Source organism: Trachemys scripta, chromosome 2, assembly GCF_013100865.1.
Source record: "Trachemys scripta elegans isolate TJP31775 chromosome 2, CAS_Tse_1.0, whole genome shotgun sequence".
Taxonomy (NCBI): Eukaryota; Metazoa; Chordata; order Testudines; family Emydidae; genus Trachemys; species Trachemys scripta.
In genome coordinates this window covers 121043714-121068576 of record NC_048299.1, presented here as the reverse complement: position 1 = coordinate 121068576, position 24863 = coordinate 121043714, and the positions used below count along the sequence as shown (strand labels likewise).

Genomic DNA, 24863 nt, shown 5'->3' with positions numbered 1-24863 from the left:
TTCATCAGGCTGAGCCAAATTAAAATGACTATGGAAAGAGCAATAATGAAGATGAGCACTACTATCAGAACCCGAGAAAAGGAAAAGGAACTCTCAGTAGTAGGGTCTGTACCATTCCAACACAAAATGGAATATACTATCAGGTGTTGTAAGGTAGCAGCCCTCAAAACTCTCTTGCTACGAAAATCAGGCTCTAGTCACACAATAGAGTTATGCGCCCTTAAGAGCGGGGATCCAGTATAATCAGTATGCTTGAAGTATTTTCAAAAAAACAACGGCAGAGGAGTGGGCTAGAACATCTAAAAAGTCTTCTTGCTCTAATGTATACAGTTTGCACACAAAACATTACTAGAAACTTAACACAAAACAACATTAACCTTCAAAGACAACCCACAATTCTTTTATAAAGTATCTTAGTAGCTCAAAGAGGCACTAAATGCCCTCAATAGACTGGCTAAAAATAACAATACATTATTACTTTATATTTATATAGAAGCTTTCATTCCAAAGGATGTCAACCCATTTTATAGATTACCCACACTGGAGGAATCATTTCATATACCAATTAAAGGGAACACTTCACTCACTGCCTAACATGGGCAGAAAGTGGAGCTATTCATTGTGGACAATACATGACACCCCAACCCTCTAGAGTTTCAGTCTAAGTCTTGAGGACTTTGCCCAGAGCCAAAGTTGTCTGTACCAAGGGTCTCTGGCATGAATGCTTTGCATTCCAAACACTGTGCTAGACAGTGTTCTCCCCCAGGCTGAAAACACACTGGACACAGACGTCCAATTCAGGGAAAATAAATTGGCACAAGGCACAGTATATGAACCCTCTACATGGTTCTTTTACTAACGCAAGACCCTGAACACTCAACAACATGCAATTTGTAATATCTAGAACTACTTAATTATATGTAATAAAAGCATAGAAAGAAAGGGTCTGTGGTGCAGATCCAGACACTGCAAACAGGTTTCAGAGTGACAGCCGTGTTAGTCTGTATCAGCAAAAACAACAAGGAGTACTTGTGACACCTTAGAGACTAACACATTTATTTGGGCATAAGTTTTCATGAGCTGTGGGTTTTAGCCCATGAAAGCTTATGCCCAAATAAGTTTGTTAGTCTCTAAGGTGCCACAAGGACGCCTCATTGTTTTTGCAGATACTGCAAAGGGTTCTTTGAGTACTCTCCATAGAGCAGGTGAAGGCACAGAGCCAGGTGGATGCTGCTATTTCTTATGTAGTCTCAAACACACATTTAATGCCACTAGAGGGCACACACAGGCAGTCCAACTAGACAGCATTGAAAGAGGATTCTGTGCTTGAAACGCCACAGGGTGTCATTTCCATGAGTTTGAAAGCATCAACAATCTTCAAATAATTACCACTGCACTTTCAATATCTCCGCTCTAAGAATGCCTCATATTCAATGGACAAAACTTAGTACCGCGGCACCCTGGGGACTGAATTGTCTTCCATCCAAGTAATGAGTCAGCTTAGCTTGAAAAATGATAGGCCCACATGTATGCAAGCCATGTACATTATAAATTCTGAAGTTACATATTAATATCTCTACCCTTAACTAGATATTGGGGACATTCTGTACAGTTTGTTACACTTAATGTTAAGCCTCACATTAAAGAGGGTAACCTAAATGTTTATGAAGTATAGTAGAGCTGTAAATTGCCCTCCCCCCACAAGTCTAGAAAAGCTGTCCTAGCAGTGTTGGTCCAATTCTGCTATGTTACTTTCACAGTAAAGGTACTACTCAATGGCAATAACACCATTACAATAGATCTACGTTCAGAGTAAACGTGACAGAATTTGAAAATTTATGACTCAGAGCTGCCAAGCAGTTTGAGGAAGAGGGGAGATCACTCCAAGATGTTTTGTTGTCACTGCTAAAGTTAAGATACCGGCAGTAAAACTAGTGGCAAAAAATCCTCTAGTCTGTTGCAACAAAGCATTTATTAAGAGAAGGTTTCAAAAACTTTTAAACAATCCTCATACTTTTCAGCATACCTTTTTCTCTTCCAATTCTGCTTTCAGAGACCCCAATTCTTGCTGACACTTTTCTAGAGGAGAGATTTTTTGTAGCATCTGTTCCACTTGGTGACGAAGAGTGTTATTCTCTCTGAAATGGACAAAGACTACAGAACATGCGGCCAAAAAACATGGATTTTGTTCAAGTCTGAACTCAGTGCTGTATCTCCTGAAACAGCAGCTACTTTGCTTTCCCCTACAGGACAGTTGAAAATGCTCTCAAGCTACTTGTTTGCTTTACTGTTGTAGTTGTGTGGTTCTCAGGATATTAGAGACTAGGTGAGTGTAGTAATTTGTTTTGCTGGCCCTGAAGAGCTCTGCGTAAGCTCAAACGCTTGTCTCTTTCACCAGCAGAAGTTGGTCCAATAAAAGATATTATCTTATCCACCTAGTCTCCCCAACTACTTGAACATTCTTGGTGTGTGAGCCAACTTAGCATTTATCCATGTAATATGCTTTCTTCATAGAAAATTTGGGTCAGATTTAAAGAGAACTGAGTGGAGTGTGTAAGCCTAAGTTTCCATACTGGCTCACAGATCATAAATAAGAACGTAATTCAGCCCTCTTCACTGAATGCATGAGAGTTCCTAGACCCCTCACTTTGAACCCATAACAGAGGCAAGATCCTCACCTCCACTTAGGCCCCTTTGTGTCATGTAAAAAGGCCTCAAAATCCTGAATCTAGCTGTGGGGAGGATTCCCCAGCACAGACATTGTGGAAGATAGCCGTAAGTCTGCCCTCAGAGGATCCTTTCAAAGCCTTTGCATGGTGGACATGCCTAGGATGGAGTTGTAGCACTGGAGAGATTTCAAACAGCAGTGTGGGCCAAAGGGCAGCCCCAGGCAGCTGCCACTACTATGACAGGCCACTTAGGTTTAAGTTACACAGGGAGAATATTGAAAACTGGAGTCAATGGCCATGTAAGTGTCCATTACTTTGCATTGATAAATACCTCTCTTTCCTACTCCAGAACAATTACCAAACAAAGCAGAGATTTAAACAAACCTAAAACTGAATTTTGTTCTTACCTTTCAGCCAACTGAAGCTGTGATAACTCGTTAAGGAAAAAAAATTAATAGGTTTACCACCATTTTCTCAAAAGTGTTAAGAATGGAAATAGTACGCTGGAATCCCAACAACTGTGAAGAAATATCAAGTCATCACACCCTTCCCAATGGAAGATGACTCAGAGGAACGAAAGTAATGTTTAATGGTACAACAGAATTGTTACACTATGACAAAGTATTGTATGAAGTGAATACATTGGAAAAAAAATCTAATATCTATGTAGAATCACTGACTTCGTTAAGCACATGAAGCAATAATTCTCGACCCCTAGTTTCACTTATTATAAACACAATTTAAAAAAAAAATACAGGAAATTGCCAACACTCAGGCGTGTTAAGTTTCCACTTCTGAAGTCCAATTTTTTCCCATAGACTCTAGCTTCAGTTGTTCAACACTTTAGAATAAGTAGTAATTGCTACAAATAAGCTTCTAACCTTAATTTTTAACTTCACAAATTCCCCAAAGTCCTATCTGTCAAATGAAATATTCACGTGTTCAATGTTCAAAACACTAAGAGAAATACAGAAACAAAGGATATCGTTACACTTCTGTTGATATTCTGTCAGCAAACAGCTGTAAAAAGAAAAGAATAAGATGTTTACATGGGTGATCTTTCAATTCATTTTTGAATCTGACTTGGATAATCAAGTTTTAAGATTCCATTTCTTATTCATTATACCGAAATGCAGAAAGCTTTACAGTAGTTGTATTGGTTACAAACCCAGCTTAGTTACAAATTAAAAATAAGTAATGCCCTTTGTTTAATTTAACAATGCAAGCATGAAGTTTTAATTTTGTCAGGCTTTTTGAAAATGTCAAACCTGAAAACAATTCTAAGCTTGTGGATTTGACATCATTAACTTTATTTTTTCTTACATTATCAATTTAAGTTTCTTCAGTAACACTTTTCAATTTAGGCTATTAAGAGTACCTACAGCCTCTCTTAATTAAATTATGTCTTGGTTCTTCGGATGAATTCACCTCAGTCCAGTATATTATATTTAATATAATAGACCACTGGTAACAGGGATAAGCATCTTAATGGGGGAGGGATAGCTCAGTGGTTTGAGCATTGGCCTGCTAAACCCAGGGTTGTGAGTTCAATCCTTGGGGGGGGCCATTTAGGGATCTGGGGCAAAATCAGTACTTGGTCCTGCTAGTGAAGGCAGAGGACTGGGCTCAATTACCTTTCAAAGTCCCTTCCAGCTCTATGAGATATAATATATATGGAGATATATCTATTATAAATTACAGAACTAAATTTTCTTGAGAAAAAGTGGATGTTAGAACAAAATCTTAATTCTTGGACTCTGCTTCCAAAGAAGCTTTCCACTAAATTTTCTTACTGCATGTTGGGTAAAAAGGAACATTCTTTTACTTTCAAACATTTGATATAAGTAGTTACTCCTGGGGAAATTCTGTGCCAAAAATTTAAATATTCTGTGCCAAAAAATTAAAAATTCTGCAAAATTCTGCATATTTTGTCAAAACAACACTATATAATCATGCCACTTTCAATTATTTTGGTAATTTATTTCAAAATACCTGTCAGCAACTATGGCTGTAACAATACAGACACAAAATAATTCCCCCAGGAGTAGAGAAGTAAAGAAATGACTGTTTCTCAGCTCACTCCACCAAAGAGCCCAGCAGGGGGGCCAGACGCCCGCACCCCGTATCCTCCAGAGCCCAACTTGGGGGGGCGCCCCCACCTGCCCAGACACTCGCACACACTCTCTAGCCACCAGAGCCCAGCTGTGGGTGCTCCCACCCCACAAACCCAGACACACACAACCCCTCCCCACCAGAGCCCTGCTGCGGGGCCCACCCCAGCCCAGACACCTGGACTCCCTCCCCACCAGAGCCTAGCTATGGGGCCCTGCAGAGCCCGGACACCTGCACCCTCTCCTCTGCCAGAGCACAACCACAGGGCCACCCCCAGCCCAGACACTCGCACCCCCTGCTTCCCCAGAGCACAGCCATGCCCCCTGCCCCCAAAACTTGCACCCCCTAACCCCTAGAGCTCTGGGATCCAGAAGGAGAAATAGCCTGATTCTGGGTCCCAGGCTTGTACAGCTGCCTCCTTCCTTCAGGTGTGCCAGGAACCCTCCAGCTTCTCGCCCCTCCCTCCTACAGTGTCTTCTATTTGTGAGCTGGGCTGGCTCTTCCGGATCCAGCGCACCCTAGTGGTGGCCAGCAGCTCTGCAGCCCATTGGGGGAGTGGGGGGAGGAAATTCTGCACACACAGCATTAATTTCTGCATAGGGGTATATAGTAGCGCAGACATGTAAGCAAGAATGACAGCAAGTCTAAAAATAAAATGAAGACACATTGCTAAGCCTCTCTACACACTTCACATGTTATAAGTAAGAACTGAAATGCAATACTCTATAGTTTAGGCCTGAGGTCTTTCCTGAGGAAACCATGCCCATTTTACTTTTTTGTGATGACCAACATCCACAATGGACAATAGATTAAAATGGTCATATAATGCTATAAAATGTATTTTTTAAACTACTAGCTTAAAACAGTAAAAACACATTTGTGTAAAATATATCAGTTGTACTTACTCTGTGTCAATTATTTTTTGCTTCAGTGCAATTAATGCAGCTACATATTCATTTAAATTCTGTAAGGAAAAAAATCTCATGTTGGCAAAGAAATTTTACACCAATAGTACAGACACTATAGACGCCCCAAACTGAGGAAACTTGTTAACATTCTATATATTTTCAAGTTGACTGGTTAACCTAATGCGTTTTTATTTTTATGCCCCACATTAAATCCTGACAAACAACTAAACTAAACCATAATGCAGTTCTCTTAATTTATCTAGGCCCACTGATTTTCTAATTTACAATTCAAATATTTCTGATAATGCTAATGCTCATTCCCAATTCAAACTTTCTTTAAAAAACATCCTATCGGAGAAGCCTATCTTTCATCTAAAACGTGAAATGGATTTATAAATACTGCTGAAAATATGGGCCTCTGAGTTTTAAGAAATTATAATGAAAAATTGAAGATCCAAATTTCCATATGGACTCTTAAATGAACACTGCCGAAATCCAAAAGTATGTGAATTGAAAGATGAGGTAAAGAAGACAGTTTACTGGAAAACTGCTCTGCCATTCTGGACTCTGGATAGTTAGACTAGTTTAAACAAACCAAACTTTTTTTGACAAATACACAATATTTCAGCCTCTTAGAAATCCAGCACTACTCTTTACTTTGCAAACACTATTCCCAAGATTTATCGCGGAGGCTTCTGCCACTTAGAGAGAAAGAATTAGTAACTGTTAAAAAATTATATAGTACACAGGTTAAGAAAAGAGTGTCTGTACATCTGGGTATAGTGCTTAGATTATCCCCAAATACAAAGTTTGTTTTTAAAGTCATAAAATACGTATAGTGCATAATCAGCAATAACCCATTTTTAGGTGAATAAATTTAAGAATACAGTTTAGATTAGGGCTGTCAATTAACTGCCGTTAAAGCGTGCGATTAACGCACACCACAATTAACGCATTAATTTTTTTAACGTGCGTTAATCACAGTACGGCAGCATCAGCTGCTTCGGAGTACCTACCTCAGGTCAGACGCAGTAACGTAAGCCTCCACCGGAGGCCAGACGGAAACAGAAGAGGCTACAGAACGACGCACATGGTTCTCATGCCAGCTCCAGTGGAGAAGTATTTTTTAAAAGTAAAAACAGGACAGCCAAGGGTTTGCCTGAGCCGCCCCGCCCCTTGCAGGGTGCTCCAAGGGTCTGGGGCTGAGCCCCTGTCATAACTATAAAGGGAAGGGTAACAGCTGTCCTGTGTACAGTACTATAAAATCCCTCCTGGCCAGAGACTCCAAAATCCTTTTCCCTGTAAAGGGTTAAGAAGCTCAGGTAACCTGGCTGGCATCTGACCAAAGGACCAATTAGGGGACAAGATACTTTCAAATCTTCGGGGGGGGGGGGGGGGGGGAGGGAGGCTTTTGTTTGTGTTCTTTGTTTGGGAGTGCGTTCGCTCTTGGGACTAAGAGGGACCAGACATCAATCCAGGTTCTCCATATCTTTCTAAACAAGTCTCTCCTATTTCAAACTTGTAAGTAAATAGCCAGGCAAGGCGTGTTAGTTTTCCTTTGTTTTCTCAACTTGTAAATGTACCTTTTACTAGAGTGTTTATCTTTCTTTGCTGTACTTTGAACCTGAGACTAGAGGGGAGTCCTCTGAGCTCTTTAAGTTTGATTACCCTGTAAGGTTATTTTCCATCCTGATTTTACAGAGATGATTTTTACCTTTTTCTTTAATTAAAAACCTTCTTTTTAAGAACCTGATTGATTTTTTCCTTGTTTTAGATCCAAGGGGGTTGGATCTGTATTCACCAGGAGTTGGTGGGAGGAAGGAGGGGGGATGGTTAATTTCTCCTTGTTTTAGATCCAAGGGGGTTGGATCTGTATTCACCAGGAGTTGGTGGGAGGAAGGAGGGGGGATGGTTAATTTCTCCTTGTTTTAAGATCCAAAGGGGTTTGGATCTGTATTCACCAGGAGTTGGTGGGAGGAAGGAGGGGGGATGGTTAATTTCTCCTTGTTTTAGATCCAAAGGGGTTTGGATCTGTATTCATCAGGAAATTGGTGAAGGTTTCTCAAGGCTTCCCAGGCATGGGAATTCTGGGGATGGTGGCAGCAGACCAGAGCTAAGCTGGTAGTTAAGCTTAGAAGTTTTCATTCAGGCCCCTACATTTGTACCCTAAAGTTCAAAGTGGGGATACAGCCCTAACATGGTGGCAGAGCGGTGGGATCATTTTAAACCCAAAAGCCAGTAAGATTTTTTTTTCCTTCTAGCTGCTTGAAAAGCAGAGCTGAAGGTAGATGCATATCTTATCTCTCCTTGCCTGAAGGCAGAGGTGTTAAGTTTTTTTTAACAAGATCCTTTGTTAAGAGAAGGGTTCAATTAGCAAACGACTCGTAAAAGGAATTTACAAGCTGAATTGTTTTGTTTTGTTTTCTTTTTACATCCTCGGGAGTAGCTAGTTAGAAAGTCTCTGTTAACTCAGCAGCAACCAGAGCTGAGTACATCCCAGTTTCAGTCAACTGCAGAGGGGGTGACCCAGCACAAGAAAACAGGAAAATGACTACCAAAGAAGTAGCTAAAAAAATAGAACTGGCCGAACTGGCCAAACTAGAAGCAGAAGAAAATGAAAGAAAACATCAGAGACTGCTTCAATTAACAAAACTCGAGACACAGCAGAGAGAAAGAAGAGAAAGCCAAAGAGGAGGCCCACAAGAGAGATGGAGCAGAAAGAAAAAGAAAGAGATGGAGGAGAGAGAAAAAGAAAGGAAGCATGAACTGGAAGTAGCAAAGGCTAAGCCAGATACAACAGCCCATCCTAACAACCCCTCTCCAGGTACCACTTCCCATCCCAGAAAATTCCCCACCTACAAGGCAGGCGATGATACTGAGGCCTTCTTAGAAAATTATGAAAGGGCCTGCCTTGGATACAGCATCATTCCAGACCAGTACATGGTAGAGCTGAGGCCGCAGCTCAGTGGACCCTTAGCAGAGGTGGCGGCTGAAATGCCTAAGGAACACATGAACAGTTATGAACTTTTTAAAAACAAGGCCAGAATCAGAATGGGACTAACACCTGAGCATGGCCGTCGGCAGTTCAGAGCCCTAAAGTGGAAACCCGATGTGTCATTTACCCGACATGCCTACCACATTGGGAAAAATTGGGATGCCTGGATATCAGGAGCAAATGTTAAATCTACGGAAGAGTTGCCCTTCCTAATGCAAATGGAGCAGTTTTTAGAGGGTGTTCCTGAGAAAATAGAAAGGTACATCCTAGATAGGAAGCCCAAAACTTGTAACTGAGGCGGGGGAGATTGGAGCCAAATGGGTGGAGGTGGCAGAAAAGAAAAAAACTAGTAGCAGTTGGAGCAAATATGAGAAGGGGCAAGCCGAAACAAAACCTTACTACCGGGGACAACCCAAGGCCCCACCCACATCCCAAGGGAAACCCCAGACGCCTTCTCACCCCACCACACCAGTCTCCACCAACCAACATCGCCCCGGTGATACTTTAGCAGGGCGATGTTTTAAATGTAATGAACTGGGACATATAAAGGCTCACTGCCCCAAGAACCCCAACCGATTACAGTTCATTACACCCCAATCACACCAAAGATCCCCAGACCCAGATGCCTCTCTCATACCCTCGGAGCGAAGGGAAACCTTGAGAGTGGGCGGAAAGAAGGTTATCGCTTGGAGGGACACTGGGGCACAAGTGTCAACTATCCACCAATCCCTCGTGGACCCCAAACTCATCAACCCGGAGGCTCCAGTGACAATTCAACCCTTCATGTCACAGTCTGTAACCTTGCCTACAGCCAAGTTGCATGTCCAGTACAAAGGCTGGTCAGGAATGTGGACTTTTGCAGTCCATGACAATTATCCCATTCCCATGCTGCTGGGGGAAGACTTGGCCAACCATGTGAAGCTAGCCAAGAGGGTGGGAATAGTCACCCGCAGCCAGGCTAAGCAACCTTTCATCCCCATCCCTGTTCCTGAACCGTCCACCAGGGCCCCGTCTGTGTTACCAGAGACCCAAACAAAGGTGGTGGAACTGGATCCCCTGCCAACGACTGCAACAGCCGTAGTGGATCCAATCTCAGAGAACCAGCCAAAGCCAGTCCCAGAACCGGAACTGGCAACGCAACCAGCACCAGAACCATTGCCAGCACTGAGTCCAGCGCTTGCAAACCCGTCTACAACTCCAACGCCAGAGGGCACCAGCGAGCCTGACCTGGCAGAAGCAGCAGATAACCCTACCCAAGAGGCTCAGCCAGAGCCTGAGATACCACATAGTGCACCAGCGGACAGCGGATCACAGTCAATGGAAACAGCCCCAGCACCTGCATCGCTTCCAGAGAGACCAAGCCCCAGTCCACAGTCCAAGGAGGAACTGATGTCTCCAGCATCAAGGAAACAGTTCCAGGTCGAGCAGGAAGCAGATGACAGCCTTCAGAAAGCTTGGGCGGCGGCGCAGAGCACCCCACCGCCTCTCAGCTCTTCTAACCAATCCCGGTTTGTTGTAGAACAAGGACTTTTATACAAGGAGACTCTTTCTGGTGGACACCAGGAAGACTGGCATCCTCAAAGACAGTTGGTAGTTCCCACTAAGTATCGGGTAAAGCTCTTGAGCTTAGCCCATGATCATCCCAGTGGCCATTCTGGGGTGAACAGAACCAAAGACCGGTTGGGGAAGTCCTTCCACTGGGAGGGAATGGGCAAGGACGTTGCTAATTATGTCCGGTCTTGTGAGGTGTGCCAACGAGTAGGAAAGCCCCAAGACCAGGTTAAAGCCCCTCTCCAGCAACTACCCATAACTGAAGTCCCATTTCAGCGAGTAGCTGTGGATATTCTGGGTCCTTTCCCAAAGATATTCTGGGTCCTTTCCCAGAGGAAAGCAGTACATCCTGACTTTCATGGATTTTGCTACCCGATGGCCGGAAGCAGTACCCTTAAGCAACACCAGGGCTAAAAGTGTGTGCCAGGCATTAGCAGACTTTTTGCCAGGGTAGGTTGGCCCTCTGAGATCCTTACAGATTCGGGAACTAATTTCCTGACAAGGACCATGGAAAACCTGTGGGAAGCTCATGGGGTGAATCACTTGGTTGCCACCCCTTACCACCATGAAACCAATGGCCTGGTGGAGAGGTTTAATGGAACTTTGGGGGCCATGATACGTAAATTCGTAAATGAACACTCCAATGATTGGGACCTAGTGTTGCAGCAGTTGCTTTTCGCCTACAGGGCTGTACCACATCCCAGTTTAGGGTTTTCACCATTTGAACTTGTGTATGGCCGCGAGGTTAAGGGGCCATTACAGTTGGTGAAGCAGCAATGGGAGGGGTTTACGCCTTCTCCAGGAACTAACATTCTAGACTTTGTAAGCAACCTACAAAGCACCCTCCGACACTCTTTAGCCCTTGCTAAAGAAAACCTAAAGAATGCTCAGGAAGAGCAAAAGGCCTGGTGTGATAAACATTCCAGAGAACGGTCCTTCAAAGTAGGAGACCAAGTCATGGTCTTAAAGGCGCTCCAGGCCCATAAAATGGAAGCGTCGTGGGAAGGACCATTCACGGTCCAGGAGCGCCTAGGAGCTGTTAACTAGCTCATAGTCTCCCCCACCTCCAACATAAAGCTTAAGATATACCATGTTAATTCTTTTAAGCCCTTTTATTCCAGAGAATTAAACGTTTGCCAGTTTACAGCCCAGGAAACAGATGACGCAGAGTGGCCTGAAGGTGTCTACTACGAAGAAAAAAAGGATGGTGGCATAGAAGAGGTGAACCTCTCTTTGGACGTCTGCAGCGACAGCAGATCAAGGAGCTGTGCACAAGCTTTGCGCCAATTTTCTCAGCCACTCCAGGACGGACCGAACGGGCATACCACTCCATTGACACAGGTAATGCTCACCCTATTAGAACCCCACCCTACCGGGAGTCACCTCATGCCAAAAGTGCTATACAAAGGGAGATCCAGGACATGCTACAGATGGGTATAATCTACCCCTCTAATAGTGCATGGGCATCTCCAGTGGTTCTAATTCCCAAACCAGATGGGGACTACTGTAAGCTAAATACTGTAACTCGTCCTGACAACTATCCAATGCCACGCACAGATGAGCTATTGGAGAAATTGGGACATGCCCAATTCATCTCTACTTTAGACTTAACCAAGGGGTACTGGCAAGTACCACTAGATGAACCCGCTAAGGAAAGGTCAGCCTTCGTCACCCAGGCAGGGGTGTATGAATTCAATGTACTCCCTTTCGGGTTGCGAAATGCACCCGCCACCTTCCAAAGGCTTGTAGATGGTCTCCTAGCGGGATTGGGAGAATCTGCAGTTGCCTACCTCGATGATGTGGTCATTTTTTCTGATTCATGGGCAGAGCACCTGGAAAAAGTTTTCGAGCGCATCCAGCAGGCAGGACTAACTGTTAAGGCTAAAAAGGGTCAAATAGGCCAAAACAGAGTGACTTACCTGTGGCACCAGGTAGGTCGAGGAACTACAAATCCCCTACAGGCCAAAGTGGATGCTATCCAAAAGTGGCCGGTTCCAAAGTCTAAGAAACAGGTCCAATCCTTCTTAGGCTTGGCTGGATATTATAGGCGATTTGTACCCCACTACAGCCAAATCGCCGCCCTGCTGACAGACCTAACCAGAAAGAAACAGCCAAATGCAGTTCAGTGGACTGATGAGTATCAAAAGGCCTTTAACCAGCTTAAGGCAACACTCATGTCTGACCCTGTGCTAAGGGCCCCAGACTTTGACAAACCGTTCCTAGTAACCACAGATGCGTCCGAGCGAGGCGTGGGAGCAGTTTTAATGCAGGAAGGACCGGATCAAGAATTCCATCCTGTCGTGTTTCTCAGTAAGAAACTGTCTGAGAGGGAAAGCCACTGGTCAATCAGCGAAAAGGAATGCTACGCCATTGTGTACGCGCTGGAAAAGCTACGCCCATATGTTTGGGGACGACGTTTCCAACTACAAACAGACCATGCTGCACTACAGTGGCTTCATACCGCCAAGGGAAATAACAAAAAACTTCTTTGGTGGAGTTTAGCTCTCCAAGATTTTGATTTTGAAATACAACACATTTCGGGAGCTTCTAACAGAGTGGCTGATGCACTCTCCTGGGAAAGTTTCCCAGAGTTAACTGGTTAACAATTGTTCTTGGAATGAAACATATTGTTAGTTTTTATATAATTAGTAGTATGTCTAAAGGTACATGTGTCTTATTAACTCTGTTTTCTCCTAGAACTCCAGGAAGAAATCACAGCCAGTGTGGAACCGAACGTCCAACACTATCTGTGATTTGGGGGGCGTGTCATAACTATAAAGGGAAGGGTAACAGCCCTCCTGTGTACAGTACTATAAAATCCATCCTGGCCAGAGACTCCAAAATCCTTTTTCCTGTAAAGGGTTAAGAAGCTCAGGTAACCTGGCTGGCATCTGACCAAAGGACCAATAAGGGGACAAGATACTTTCAAATCTGCGGGGGGGGGGGGGGGGGGGGAGGCTTTTGTTTGTGTTCTTTGTTTGGGAGTGCGTTCGCTCTCGGGACTGAGAGGGACCAGACATCAATCCAGGTTCTCCACATCTTTCTAAACAAGTCTCTCCTATTTCAAACTTGTAAGTAAACAGCCAGGCAAGGTGTGTTAGTTTTCCTTTGTTTTCTCAACTTGTAAATGTACCTTTTACTAGAGTGTTTATCTTTGTTTGCTGTACTTTGAACCTAAGACTAGAGGGGAGTCCTCTGAGCTCTTTAAGTTTGATTACCCTGTAAGGTTAATTTCCATACTGATTTTACAGAGATGATTTTTATCTTTTTCTTTAATTAAAAACCTTCTTTTTAAGAACCTAATTGATTTTTCCTTGTTTTAGATCCCAGGGGGGTTGGATCTGTATTCACCAGGAGTTGGTGGGAGGAAGGAGTGGGAATGGTTAATTTCTCCTTGTTTTGGATCCCAGGGGGGTTGGATCTGTATTCACCAGGAGTTGGTGGGAGGAAGGAGGGGGAATGGTTAATTTCTCCTTGTTTTAAGATCCAAGGGGTTTGGATCTGTATTCACCAGGGAATTGGTGAAGGTTTCTCAAGGCTTCCCAGGCATGGGAATTCTGGGGATGGTGGCAGCAGACCAGAGCTAAGCTGGTAGTTAAGCTTAGAAGTTTTCATGCAGGCCCCTACATTTGTACCCTAAAGTTCAAAGTGGGGATACAGCCTTGACACACACCCCCCACCCAACTCCGCACTGCCCATGCTGGGATCTCTTCCTCCAGCCCTGTGCCACTCACAACTGGGGCTGACCCCACCTCCCAAGCCCCGTGCTGCCTGGGGCTGACACACATGCACACACCCCGAGCTTGGGGGCTGACCCCAACCCCGAGCCCCATGCTGCCTGGAGCTGCAGCTGCCCCCCCCCCCCACAAACTCAGGAGCTGACACTACCACCCCGCAAGTCCCCCACAGCTGAAGCTGAGCCCCGTGCCACCCGCAGCCCCCTTCACCCCCCCCCGTGCTCCGCACTGCCCATGGTGGGGTCTCCCCCACCAGCTCTGTGCCATCCATGTGGAGACAGCTGAGGTAGCTGTCCCAGTACACAGGACTGCTGATACACCACTGGTGGAGGAGGAGATGGCTCAGGGTGGACACTGGCAGCTGGTTACTTCTGGCAGCAGGCAGTGCTCCACCCCTGCTCCGAACCCTCCTGCCGTGGTAATAGGTAACCCTTATGCTCTTCTTGATACAGGAAAGAAGGAATCACCCCCTACAGTAAAGGAGGAGAAGCCTCGTACCCCTAAGGCTGGGAGGTCTGCTGCCACCACTGCGAATAGGAAATGTAGGGTAGTGGTGGTCGGAGACTCTCTCCTGAGGGGGACGGAGGCGCCCATCTGTCGCCCTGACATTTTATCTCGGGAGGTATGCTGCCTGCCGGGAGCCCGTATCCAAGACGTTACGGAGGCACTGTCGAGGATTATCCAGCCCTCTGACTACTACCCCATGCTACTCATCCATGTGGGCACAAATGATACTGCGCGGTGTGACACTGAGCGGATCAAGAGTGACTACAGGGCTCTGGGAGTACGGGTGAAGGAGTTTGGAGCGCAGGTGGTATTCTCTTCAATTCTTCCTGTCAAAGGTAGGGGCCCGGGCAGAGACAGATGCATCATGGAGGTGAATGCCTGGCTGCGAAGATGGTGTCGCCAGGAGGGCTTTGGCTTCCTAGACCACGGGATGCTATTTGAGGAAGGACTGCTAGGCAGAGATGGCGTTCACCTTTTGAGGAGGGGAAAGACCCTATTCGGACACAGACTGGCTAACCTAGTGAGGAGGGCTTTAAACTAGGTTCGACGGGGACAGGTGAGCAAAGCCCAGAGGTAAGTGGGGAACATGGAGACCGGGGAGATGGGTCGGAAACGAGAGGGAGTGTGGGCTATATTGGCAGAGAGAAAGGAGGGTCAGGACAAAACTGGGAGGAAAGATCAAACCAGTATCTTAGATGCCTATATACAAATGCGAGAAGTATGGGGAATAAGCAGGAAGAACTGGAAGTGCTAATAAATAAATACAACTATGACATTGTTGGCATCACTGAAACTTGGTGGGATAATACACATGATTGGAATGTTGGTGTGGATGGGTACAGCTTGCTCAGGAAGGATAGACAGGGGAAAAAGGGAGGAGGTGTTGCCTTATATATGAAAAATGTACACACTTGGACTGAGGTAGAGATGGACATAGGAGACGGAAGTGTTGAGAGTCTCTGGGTTAGGCTAAAAGGGGTAAAAAAACGGGAGATGTCATGCTAGGAGTCTACTACAGGCCACCTAACCAGGTGGAAGAGGTGGATGAGGCTTTTTTTAAGCAACTAAAAAAATCATCCAAAGCCCAAGATTTGGTGGTGATGGGGGACTTCAACTATCCGGATATATGTTGGGAAAATAACACAGCGGGGCACAGACTATCCAACAAATTCTTGGACTGCACTGCAGACAACTTTTTATTTCAGAAGGTTGAAAAAGCTACTGGGGGGAAGCTGTTCTAGACTTGATTTTAACAAATAGGGAGGAACTCGTTGAGAATTTGAAAGTAGAAGGCAGCCTGGGTGAAAGCGATCATGAAATCATAGAGTTTGCAATTCTAAGGAAGGGTAGAAGGGAGAACAGAAAAATAGAGACAATGGATTTCAGTAAGGCAGATTTTGGTAAGCTCAGAGAGCTGATAGGTAAGGTCCCATGGGAATCAAGACTGAGGGGAAAAACAACAGAGGAGAGTTGGCAGTTTTTCAAAGGGACACTATTAAGGGCCCAAAAGCAAGCTATTCTGCTGGTTAGGAAAGATAGAAAATGTGGCAAAAGACCACCTTGACTTAACCACGAGATCTTGCATGATCTAAAAAATAAAAAGGAGTCATATAAAAAATGGAAACTAGGACAGATTACAAAGGATGGCAAACAACACAGGAATGCAGGGGCAAGATTAGAAAGGCAAAGGTACAAAATGAGCTCAAACTAGTTACAGGAATAAAGGGAAACAAGAAGACTTTTTATCAATACATTAGAAGCAAGAGGAAGCAGGGTAGGCCCACTGCTTAGTGAAGAGGGAGAAACAGTAACAGGAAACTTGGAAATGGCAGAGATGCTTAATGACTTCTTTGTTTCGGTCTTCACCGAGAAGTCTGAAGGAATGCCTAACATAGTGAATGCTAATGGGAAGGGGGTAGGTTTAGAAGATAAAATAAAAAAAGAACAAGTTAAAAATCACTTAGAAAAGTTAGATGCCTGCAAGTCACCAGGGTCTGATGAAATGCATCCTAGAATACTCAAGGAGCTAATAGAGGAGGTATCTGAGCCTCTAGCTATTATCTTTGGAAAATCATGGGAGATGGGAGAGATTCCAGAAGACCGGAAAAGAGCAAATACAGTGCCCAACTATAAAAAGGGAAATAAAAACAACCCAGGAAACTACAGACCAGTTAGTTTAACTTCTGTGCCAGGGAAGATAATGGAGCAAGTAATTAAGGAAATCATCTGCAAACACTTGGAAGGTGGTAAGGTGATAGGGAATAGCTAGCATGGATTTGTGAAGAACAAATCATGTCAAACCAATCTGATAGCTTTCTTTGATAGGATAACGAGCCTTGGGGATAAGGTATACCTAGACTTTAGTAAGGCATTTGATACAGTCTCGCATGATATTCTTATCGATAAACTAGGCAAATACAATTTAGATGGGGCTACTATAAGGTGGGTGCATAACTGGCTGGATAACCGTACTCAGAGAGTTGTTATTAATGGTTCCCAATCCTGCTGGAAAGGCATAACGAGTGGGGTACCGCAGGGGTCTGTTTTGGGACCAGCTCTGTTCAATATCTTCATCAACGACTTAGATATTGGCATAGAAAGTACGTTTATTAAGTTTGCGGATGATACCAAACTGGGAGGGATTGCAACTGCTTTGGAGGACAGGGTCATAATTCAAAATGATCTGGACAAATTGGAGAAATGGTCTGAGTTAAACAGGATGAAGTTTAACAAAGACAAATGCAAAGTGCTCCACTTAGGAAGAAAAAAATCAGTTTCACACATACAGAATGGGAAGAGACTGTCTAGGAAGGAGTACGGCAGAAAGGGATCTAGGGTTTATAGTGGACCATAAGCTAAATGTGAGTCAGTGTGATGCTGTTGCAAAAAAAGCAAACATGATTCTGGGATGTATTAACAGGTGTGTTGTGAGCAAGACACGAGAAGTCATTCTTCCGCTCTACTCTGCTCTGGTTAGGCCTCAGCTGGAGTATTGTGTCCAGTTCTGGGCACCGCATTTTAAAAAAGATGTGGAGAAATTGGAAAGGGTCCAGAGAAGAGCAACAAGAATGATTAAAGGTCTTGAGAACATGACCTATGAAGGAAGGCTGAAAGAATTGGGTTTGTTTAGTTGGAAAAGAGAAGACAGAGGGGACATGATAGCAGTTTTCAGGTATCTAAAAGGGTGTCATAGGAGGAGGGAGAAAACTTGTTCCCCTTAGCCTCTAAGGATAGAACAAGAAGCAATGGGTTTAAACTGCAGCAAGGGAGGTCTAGGTTGGACATTAGGAAAAAGTTCCTAACTGTCAGGGTGGTTAAACACTGGAATAAATTGCCTAGGGAGGTTGTGGAATCTCCATCTCTGGAGATATTTAAGAGTAGGTTAGATAAATGTCTATCAGGGATGGTCTAGACAGTATTTGGTCCTGCCATGCGGGCAGGGGACTGGACTCGATGACCTCTCGAGGTCCATTCCAGTCCTAGAATCTATGAATCCACAGCTGGGGCTGACCCCCACCCCCAAGCTTCACACCACCCACAGCTGGGGCTGACCCCTCCCCCCCCAAGCCCCATGCCTCCTGGGGCTGCGGCTGGCTCCCCCTGAACTCGGGAGCTGACCCCCTCCTGAGCCCCATGTCGCCCGCAGCTGGGGCTGAGCACCGTGCCACCTCCCCCCAAGCGCTGCACTGCCCACGGTGGGTGTCCCCACCAGCCCAGTGCCATCCACAGCTGGGGCTGGGAATGACACCCCCCCCCCCGAGGCTCCATGCCACGTGCAGCTGGGGCTGAACCCCCCCGCCCAGCTCCACGCCCCCCCTGGCTGAAATTTACCCCCCCCCCCCCAGCTCTGCGCCACCCAAGGGTCAGCTCTGAAGCCAGCACTGCTCACCGGCAGCAAATTTTCCACTTTCCTGCTGGCAGGCAGTACTACCTTCAGTTGACCCCCAGGCAGCAGCCACCTCTCTCTGCTCTGCCTTGCTGCCAGGACAAATTCCCAGTTTTGGTGAAAAAGTAGGGACGGCTGGCACATAACTGAAAAAGAGGCCTGTCCTGCCCAATACGGGACATATCGTCACCCTAGCCAGCCTGTGCCCTATTGAGCCCAGCTGGCCCCTCATATCTTTTACGTAAAAGGATAAATGGACACAAGTCAGATACTAGGAATGGCAATATACAAAAACCTGTAGGAGAACACTTCAACCTTCCTGGCCACGCAATAGCCGATGTAAAGGTAGCCATCCTACAGCAAAAAAACTTCAGGACCAGACTCCAAAGAGAAACTGCTGAGCTTCAGTTCATTTGCAAATTTGACACCATCAACTCAGGATTAAATAAAGACTGTGAATGGCTAGCCAACTATAAAAGCAGTTTCTCCTCCCTTTGTGTTCACACCTCAACTGCTAGAAGAGGGCCTCACCTTCCCTGATTGAACTAACCTCATTATCTCCAAATTGATTCTTGCCTGCATATTTATACCTGCCTCTGGAAATTTCCATTACATGCGTCTGACAAAGTGGGTATTTACCCACGAAAGCTTATGTATGCTCCAATACATCTGTTAGTCTGTAAGGTGCCACAGGACACTCTGTTGCTTCTTCCTGAGGTTAAAATCCATCCTCCCTTGCAAACAAGGGCTCACTCAGCTGAAGGGAGCCCAACTAACTCAGTAAAAGGAGGTGAGCCAAGTACCAAAAACCACGCAACCAGAAGCAGCAGCAAGACACTTCCCTCATCCTCCTCCTGCACATGTTATTGCTTGCTCCTCCCCACTGTCACCCCCTGCCCTCCAGGCCCTCCTCCTGCACAAGTCATTGCTTACTTCTCCCCTCCCCAAACACTGTATGAAAATTTTTAAGATGAAACTCTCTTTGAACAGAAGGTGAACTTGGTGAGCTCAGAAACTCACCCCAACAGGAGCATTCACCTCTCTCTTGAGCAGCTCACACCCCTCTCATCTCCAGAGTACTGCGATTAAAAAAAAATCTTACTCCTTCAATAAGCCAACACTCCTCTAAAGGACACATACAAAATAGTATACAAAAGGCGAACCCAGCAGCAGTAGGCAAAAAAAAAAGCCTCCTGCACAATTCACTCCCATGCTGAATGCTAATCCTGAGGTAAAAATCTTTCCATATCCATGGCAAGGACTCTTTTGAACAGGACATAAATATATTGATTATATAGAACAATATAATGAATTATTCCAGACACTGACACAGTTCTACTGTGCTTTCATGATCTGGAGTGATTAAATATCAAAAAAGGTAATGGAGCAAAGTAGCAACAGTTCAGGTCTTTTGAATAGGAAGTTTATATTTAAAAAGATTCCAGATGGTTCTTTGGCTAAAAAGACTTATCTGTAGCGATTGCAAGGCTGAGTTCCAATAACATAGAAGCACTTCAAGTCTGCAGTACCTCCTACGTTCTAAGCATGCTTTTGCCTCCGGATCTTGTGCTACAGATAACCCACCACCACCAAATTAATCCAGCCAGCCGCGACAGATAACAATTACAGAATTTCAGGATCGCTACAAGCCCATGGATCAAACAAAGTACAACACTTTAACCAATGCTATTGCAAAGTGGATAGCTATGGACTGAAGACCACTCAACATTGTAAATGACAGAGGGCTAAGTGATATTATTCAAATTGCATCTTCCACTCAGTCATGCACTTTGCTCTCCCAAGGAACCATTGTATCACAAATAAAAGACCAATATAACAACGAGAAGACTACGAAGTTGGAGCTTCTGAAAAATGCACTGGCTGATGCTTTGACTAGTGACCGCTGGACATCCTAGAGCAATCATAGCTATCTTGGTGTCACGGCACACCTTACTGATGCCACATGGACACTGCGGTCGTTTGCTCTAACAGTAACCCATACTGAAGAGAGACATTCTGCTGAAGCATGTGCAGAGCATTTCATGGATGTTGCAAAAGAACAGAATATTCAAGAAAAGGCAGCAACAATTAGTACACCTCTACCTTGATATAACGCTGTCCTTGGGAACCAAAAAATCTGACTGCATTATAGGTGAAACCACGTTATATTGAACTTGCTTTGATCCACAGGAGTGCGCAGCCCTGCCCCCCCGGAGCACTGCTTTACCGCATTATATCCGAATTAGTGTTAGATCAGGTCGCGTTATATCGAGGTAGAGTGTACTGACAGTGCACGTAAAATTGTAGCAGCAGTCAGTCGCTTGCCTTTTAAATACATGACATGCATTGCTCACAGTCTGCAACAATCCATTACAGTAGCACTCACTGGTGGTGGTTTTGAAAACATGCTGGCAAAGCGTAGAAAACTTGTAGACCATTTCAAACACAGTCCAGCTAGCAGTACAGAGCTAGGAATACAACAAGCTGCAAATGGACAGAAACAAGAACCTCTCATACATGATATTTCAGCCAGATGGAACTCCACATTGGCTATGATTCAGCACCTGCTTTGCAATAATAAAGCCACTATCACATCCACATTAGTTCTTCCAAAGCACCATCTACCAGTGCCAACAGATAAGGATTTTGAAAAAATGCACAAGCTAGAAACACTACTTGAGCCCTGCAGGATTGTGACTGAACTCTTTGGGGGACGGGGGGGGGGGGACGGGACGGGGGGGGGAATTGTACTTCTCCTGCTCCGTGGTTTTACCTGCATTCTACTATATATTCTACGTTATGGTACTCTCTGACGATGAACCAGCATATGTTGTTCAATTTAAGAATACTTTCACAACACATTTTACAAAACGCACTAGACCCAAGATTTAAGAATCTGAAGTGCCTTCCAAAATCTGAGAGGGATGAGGTGTGGAGCATGCTGTCAGAAGTCTTAAAAGAGCAACAGTCTGATGTGGAAATTACAGAACCCAAACCACCAAAAAAATCAACTTTCTGCTGGTGGCATCTGACTCAGATGACGAAAATGAACATGCGTCAGTCCCCACTGCTTTGGATTGTTATTGAGCAGAACCCATCCTCAGCATGGACGTATGTCCTATGGAATGGTGGTAGAAGCATGAAGAGGCATATGAATCTTTAGCATCTGGCACATAAATATCTTGCTAGGCTGGCTACAACAGTGCCATGTGAACACCTGTTTTCACTTTCAGGTGACATTGTAAACAAGGAACGGGCAGCATTATCTCCCACAAATGTAAACAAGCTTGTTTGTCTATGGCCTTGGCTACACTTGAGAGTTGCAGCGCAATAAAGCCGCCCACAGTGCTGTAACTCACTCCCCATCCACACTGGCAAGGTACATATAGCGCTGTATCTCCATGGCTACAGCGCTGCAGGTACTCCACCTCCCTGAGAGGATTTACAGCTGGTGCGGAGTGGCTGAGACGCTGGTGCTCCAGTGTAAACGGGGAGTAACCTTATTATGCAGTGACTGACCTCTGGAAACTCCCCATAATTCTTTTAAGTGAAGCTTCCTCTCTCTGTTTTGTTGTGATGCCTCTCTTTGTTTTGTTGAGAACTCCAGACGCTCTGGGAGCTGCTTATCAAAAAAAAAAAAAAAAAAAAAACAGCTACTGTTTGCTGTGAATGAGTAGAGGCAGGCAGGGGGGCTCCCTTTGGAACACCCACAGTTAATGTTTGCTTGAAGAGAGAGGCGGGGGGGGGGTCTATTTCCACGAGCGGCTGCTTATCTGGTCTGTGAGGAAAAAAAAAAAAAAAAACAGCTGCTGTTTGCTTTCAGTGAGTGAGAGAGGGGTGAAGGAGGGAGGGGGGTCGGAACTTGCAAGGCGCTGACACAGTGTCGACACTCCAAAAATCCACTCTCTCTCCCCCCAAGCTTCCCTGTCACACTCCACCCCTTTTGAAAAGGGCATTATAGCCACTTGAACGCTGGGATAGCTGCCCAGAATGCACCACTCTCAATGCCGCTGCAAATGTGGCCACGACAGTGCGCTGGCAGTGTGGACAGACTGCAGTGCTTTCCCTACTCAGCTGTACAAAGACAGGTTTAACTCACAACACTGTACAGCTGCAAGTGTAGCCATACTCTAAGTGATTGGCTGAAAAAGAAGTAGTACTGAGTGGATTTGTAGACTAACGTTTTATATTGTTTTATTGTTAAGTACAAAGAACAGGAGTACTGTGGCACCTTAGAGACTAACAAATTTATTAGAGCATAAGCTTTCGTGGACTACAGTTAAGTACAGTTATTCTTTTTTACATAATTCTACATTTGTATGTTCACTTTCATGATAAAGAGATTGCACTACAGTACTTCAATGAAGTGAATTGCAGTTTCTTTTTTATAGTACAAATGTTTGTAATAAATAAATGTAAAGTGAGCACTGTACACTTTGTGTTCTGTGTTGTAATTGAAATCAAAATATTTGAAAATGTAGAAAACATCCGCAAATATTTAAATAAATGGTATTCTATTACTGTTTAACAGCACGATTAATCGCGATTAATTTTTTTAATCACTTGACAGCCCTAGTTTAGATATTAGCACCCAAGTATTCGGGTACATCATTTATGAGAAGTTATACAGAGAGTTGGTTGAGGAAAGTAAATATAGCAATAAGTAAGACTGTCCCTCAGTAATTGAGAATATAGGATAGATTGTTCATTTAGAAAATACAATCCATGTGGAAAGTATTTCAGTTAGTTTCCCCACTGAACTTCTCATCAGCACTCCATCTCATCCCTCCTGGTATTGCCGATGTCCAGTGATGTGTCTACTCAAAATCATAACCAAATACAGAAAAATCCACGGTACCCCTCAAGATGCATGCATCACTAATTTAAGTGATAATCTTAACACCTTCAGCCTCCCTTACCATATCTCTTTCCTGTTCTTAAATTAGGCCCCAATTCTGCAATGAGTTCTGCATAGGAAGACAGACCTCTGTGCCTCTGGAGAGTGCCACTAAAGTCAATAGGACTACATGTCTGAGTAGGAGCTCACACATGCACAGCGTATTCCAAGATTGAAGCCTTAAGAATATTAACTCTTCTAGGAAGAAACGCTGCCATTTTCTGTTTTGTGAAGTAGCATACACACTTGTAGTGTTGTACAAATTAGTAAAATAGATAGATTAGGTAGAAAAGGAATCAAATCAGTTTACAAAAAGAAAATCTTTGTAAAATCCAGCTGAAAAAGTGCATGCTATCCAAGACTTAGGAAATCCAAAAGTGCAGAAGGGTGACGCTAGTGGAATTGTTAGAGAAAAGAGACAATAGAGACCAGGGCTCTTTTCTGATTCTTTATGAGACACGTGACGGGACTCCTTTCCGTTTGCTATTTACATTCGCAATTCATGTTCCTAACCACACTATTTCCCATGAAAGGCTACTGACAGCTGGAGGGTTCGGCACCTGCCCGCCATATCAAGGTTCACGATACCAAGACTGAAAATTAAACTGACTATTTTTAAGACTTAAAATACAACACGCTCCGGTGGAGGCCAAGAACGCTGCCAATCAGCCGCGCTAGGGCCGCTGCGGAGCCTCCAGCAAGAAGAGGGGAGACATAACTGGCTCTTCCCACGTCCTGTGGTTAAATGCCACAACAGCAGGAAGGTCGCTGGACTCTAACCCGAGGCAACGGGGAGCCAGCGCCGCCCGCCCGAGCACCACAAAACAGGAGCATGCCCCGCTGTCTGCTGCAGGCAGGAGCGCAGGTGGTTGGGCGCTACCTGCATAATGGTAGGGGGGCGGGGTCCAGCCGATACCGGTCCCAGCCAGCATGGGGTGGGGGTAGGGGAAGGGGGACAGTCCCGTTCTCAGCCGGAGGTCAGGTGCGGTGTACCGGTACCTGCTGGAGCGCGCTGCAGTTCGCACAGGCCGTGGCGGCCTCGGCCGCGATCCCCGCCGCCGGCGCCTCTCCGGGCATCATGGTCCCCGCGGCGCAGAGTCCCCGGCAACGGCCCTGCAGTCCCGCAGCCGCTTCGCTCTCGGCAACCGCCGTGCCCAGCCGCCGCCGCACGCCTCCATCCGCCCGCAGCCCCGGCAGCGCAGCGCTGGGCCGGGGCAGACGCGGTAGAAACGCAGCGCGACGCAGTGCCAGGAAAGACCCTCGCCTGGTGCCCGCCCAACCGCCTGCCCGGGAGCGGAAGATACCAGCCGGCTTGAGGCGCTGTTCGTCGGAGCAGGGACTCGCTCCGTAGAGCCGCTCGTACCCAGATTAACGAGGGGTTCTACGGGCAGCCGCCCGGAGCAGGGGCGTGTTTACAAACAGGCTACTTTCTAGAGCCCTGCTCGGGTCCTGCTGTGTTAGGGCGCGTCGCTGCCGGGGCCGACTGACGGCGCTTCGCCGACAGCCACTGTGGAGAGGGAACGACTCTTCCCACCTCCCACGTGACGGGTGAAGAGTGGGGTGGCTGCAGTTCCCATCATGCAATGCGGCGCGTCTTCTTG

General features: G+C 45.5%; 1 protein-coding gene across 9 annotated transcripts in view; it reads right to left on the bottom strand.

Annotated features, from left to right (window-relative positions):
• ICE1 (interactor of little elongation complex ELL subunit 1) overlaps positions 1-24494 on the bottom strand; it is a 76981-nt gene extending 52487 nt beyond the window's left edge. For 5 of the 9 annotated variants that reach the window (XR_004644590.1, XR_004644586.1, XR_004644589.1 and 2 more), the window contains exons 1-5: positions 24262-24494; positions 5687-5745; positions 3655-3689; positions 3077-3095; positions 2027-2138 (exon numbers count right to left, since the gene is read on the bottom strand). Coding sequence is in view for 4 of the 9 variants with exons in the window: in XM_034761499.1 (XP_034617390.1) it covers positions 2027-2138; positions 3077-3095; positions 3655-3689; positions 5687-5745; positions 24262-24342 (306 nt within the window). In the remaining 5 variants the exon portion in view is untranslated. The remainder of the gene's footprint in view (positions 1-2026; positions 2139-3076; positions 3096-3654; positions 3690-5686; positions 5746-24261) is intronic. The other 4 variants (XR_004644588.1, XR_004644587.1, XM_034761496.1 and 1 more) reach the window with 2 other exon arrangements.
• Positions 24495-24863: the final 369 nt, after the last annotated feature.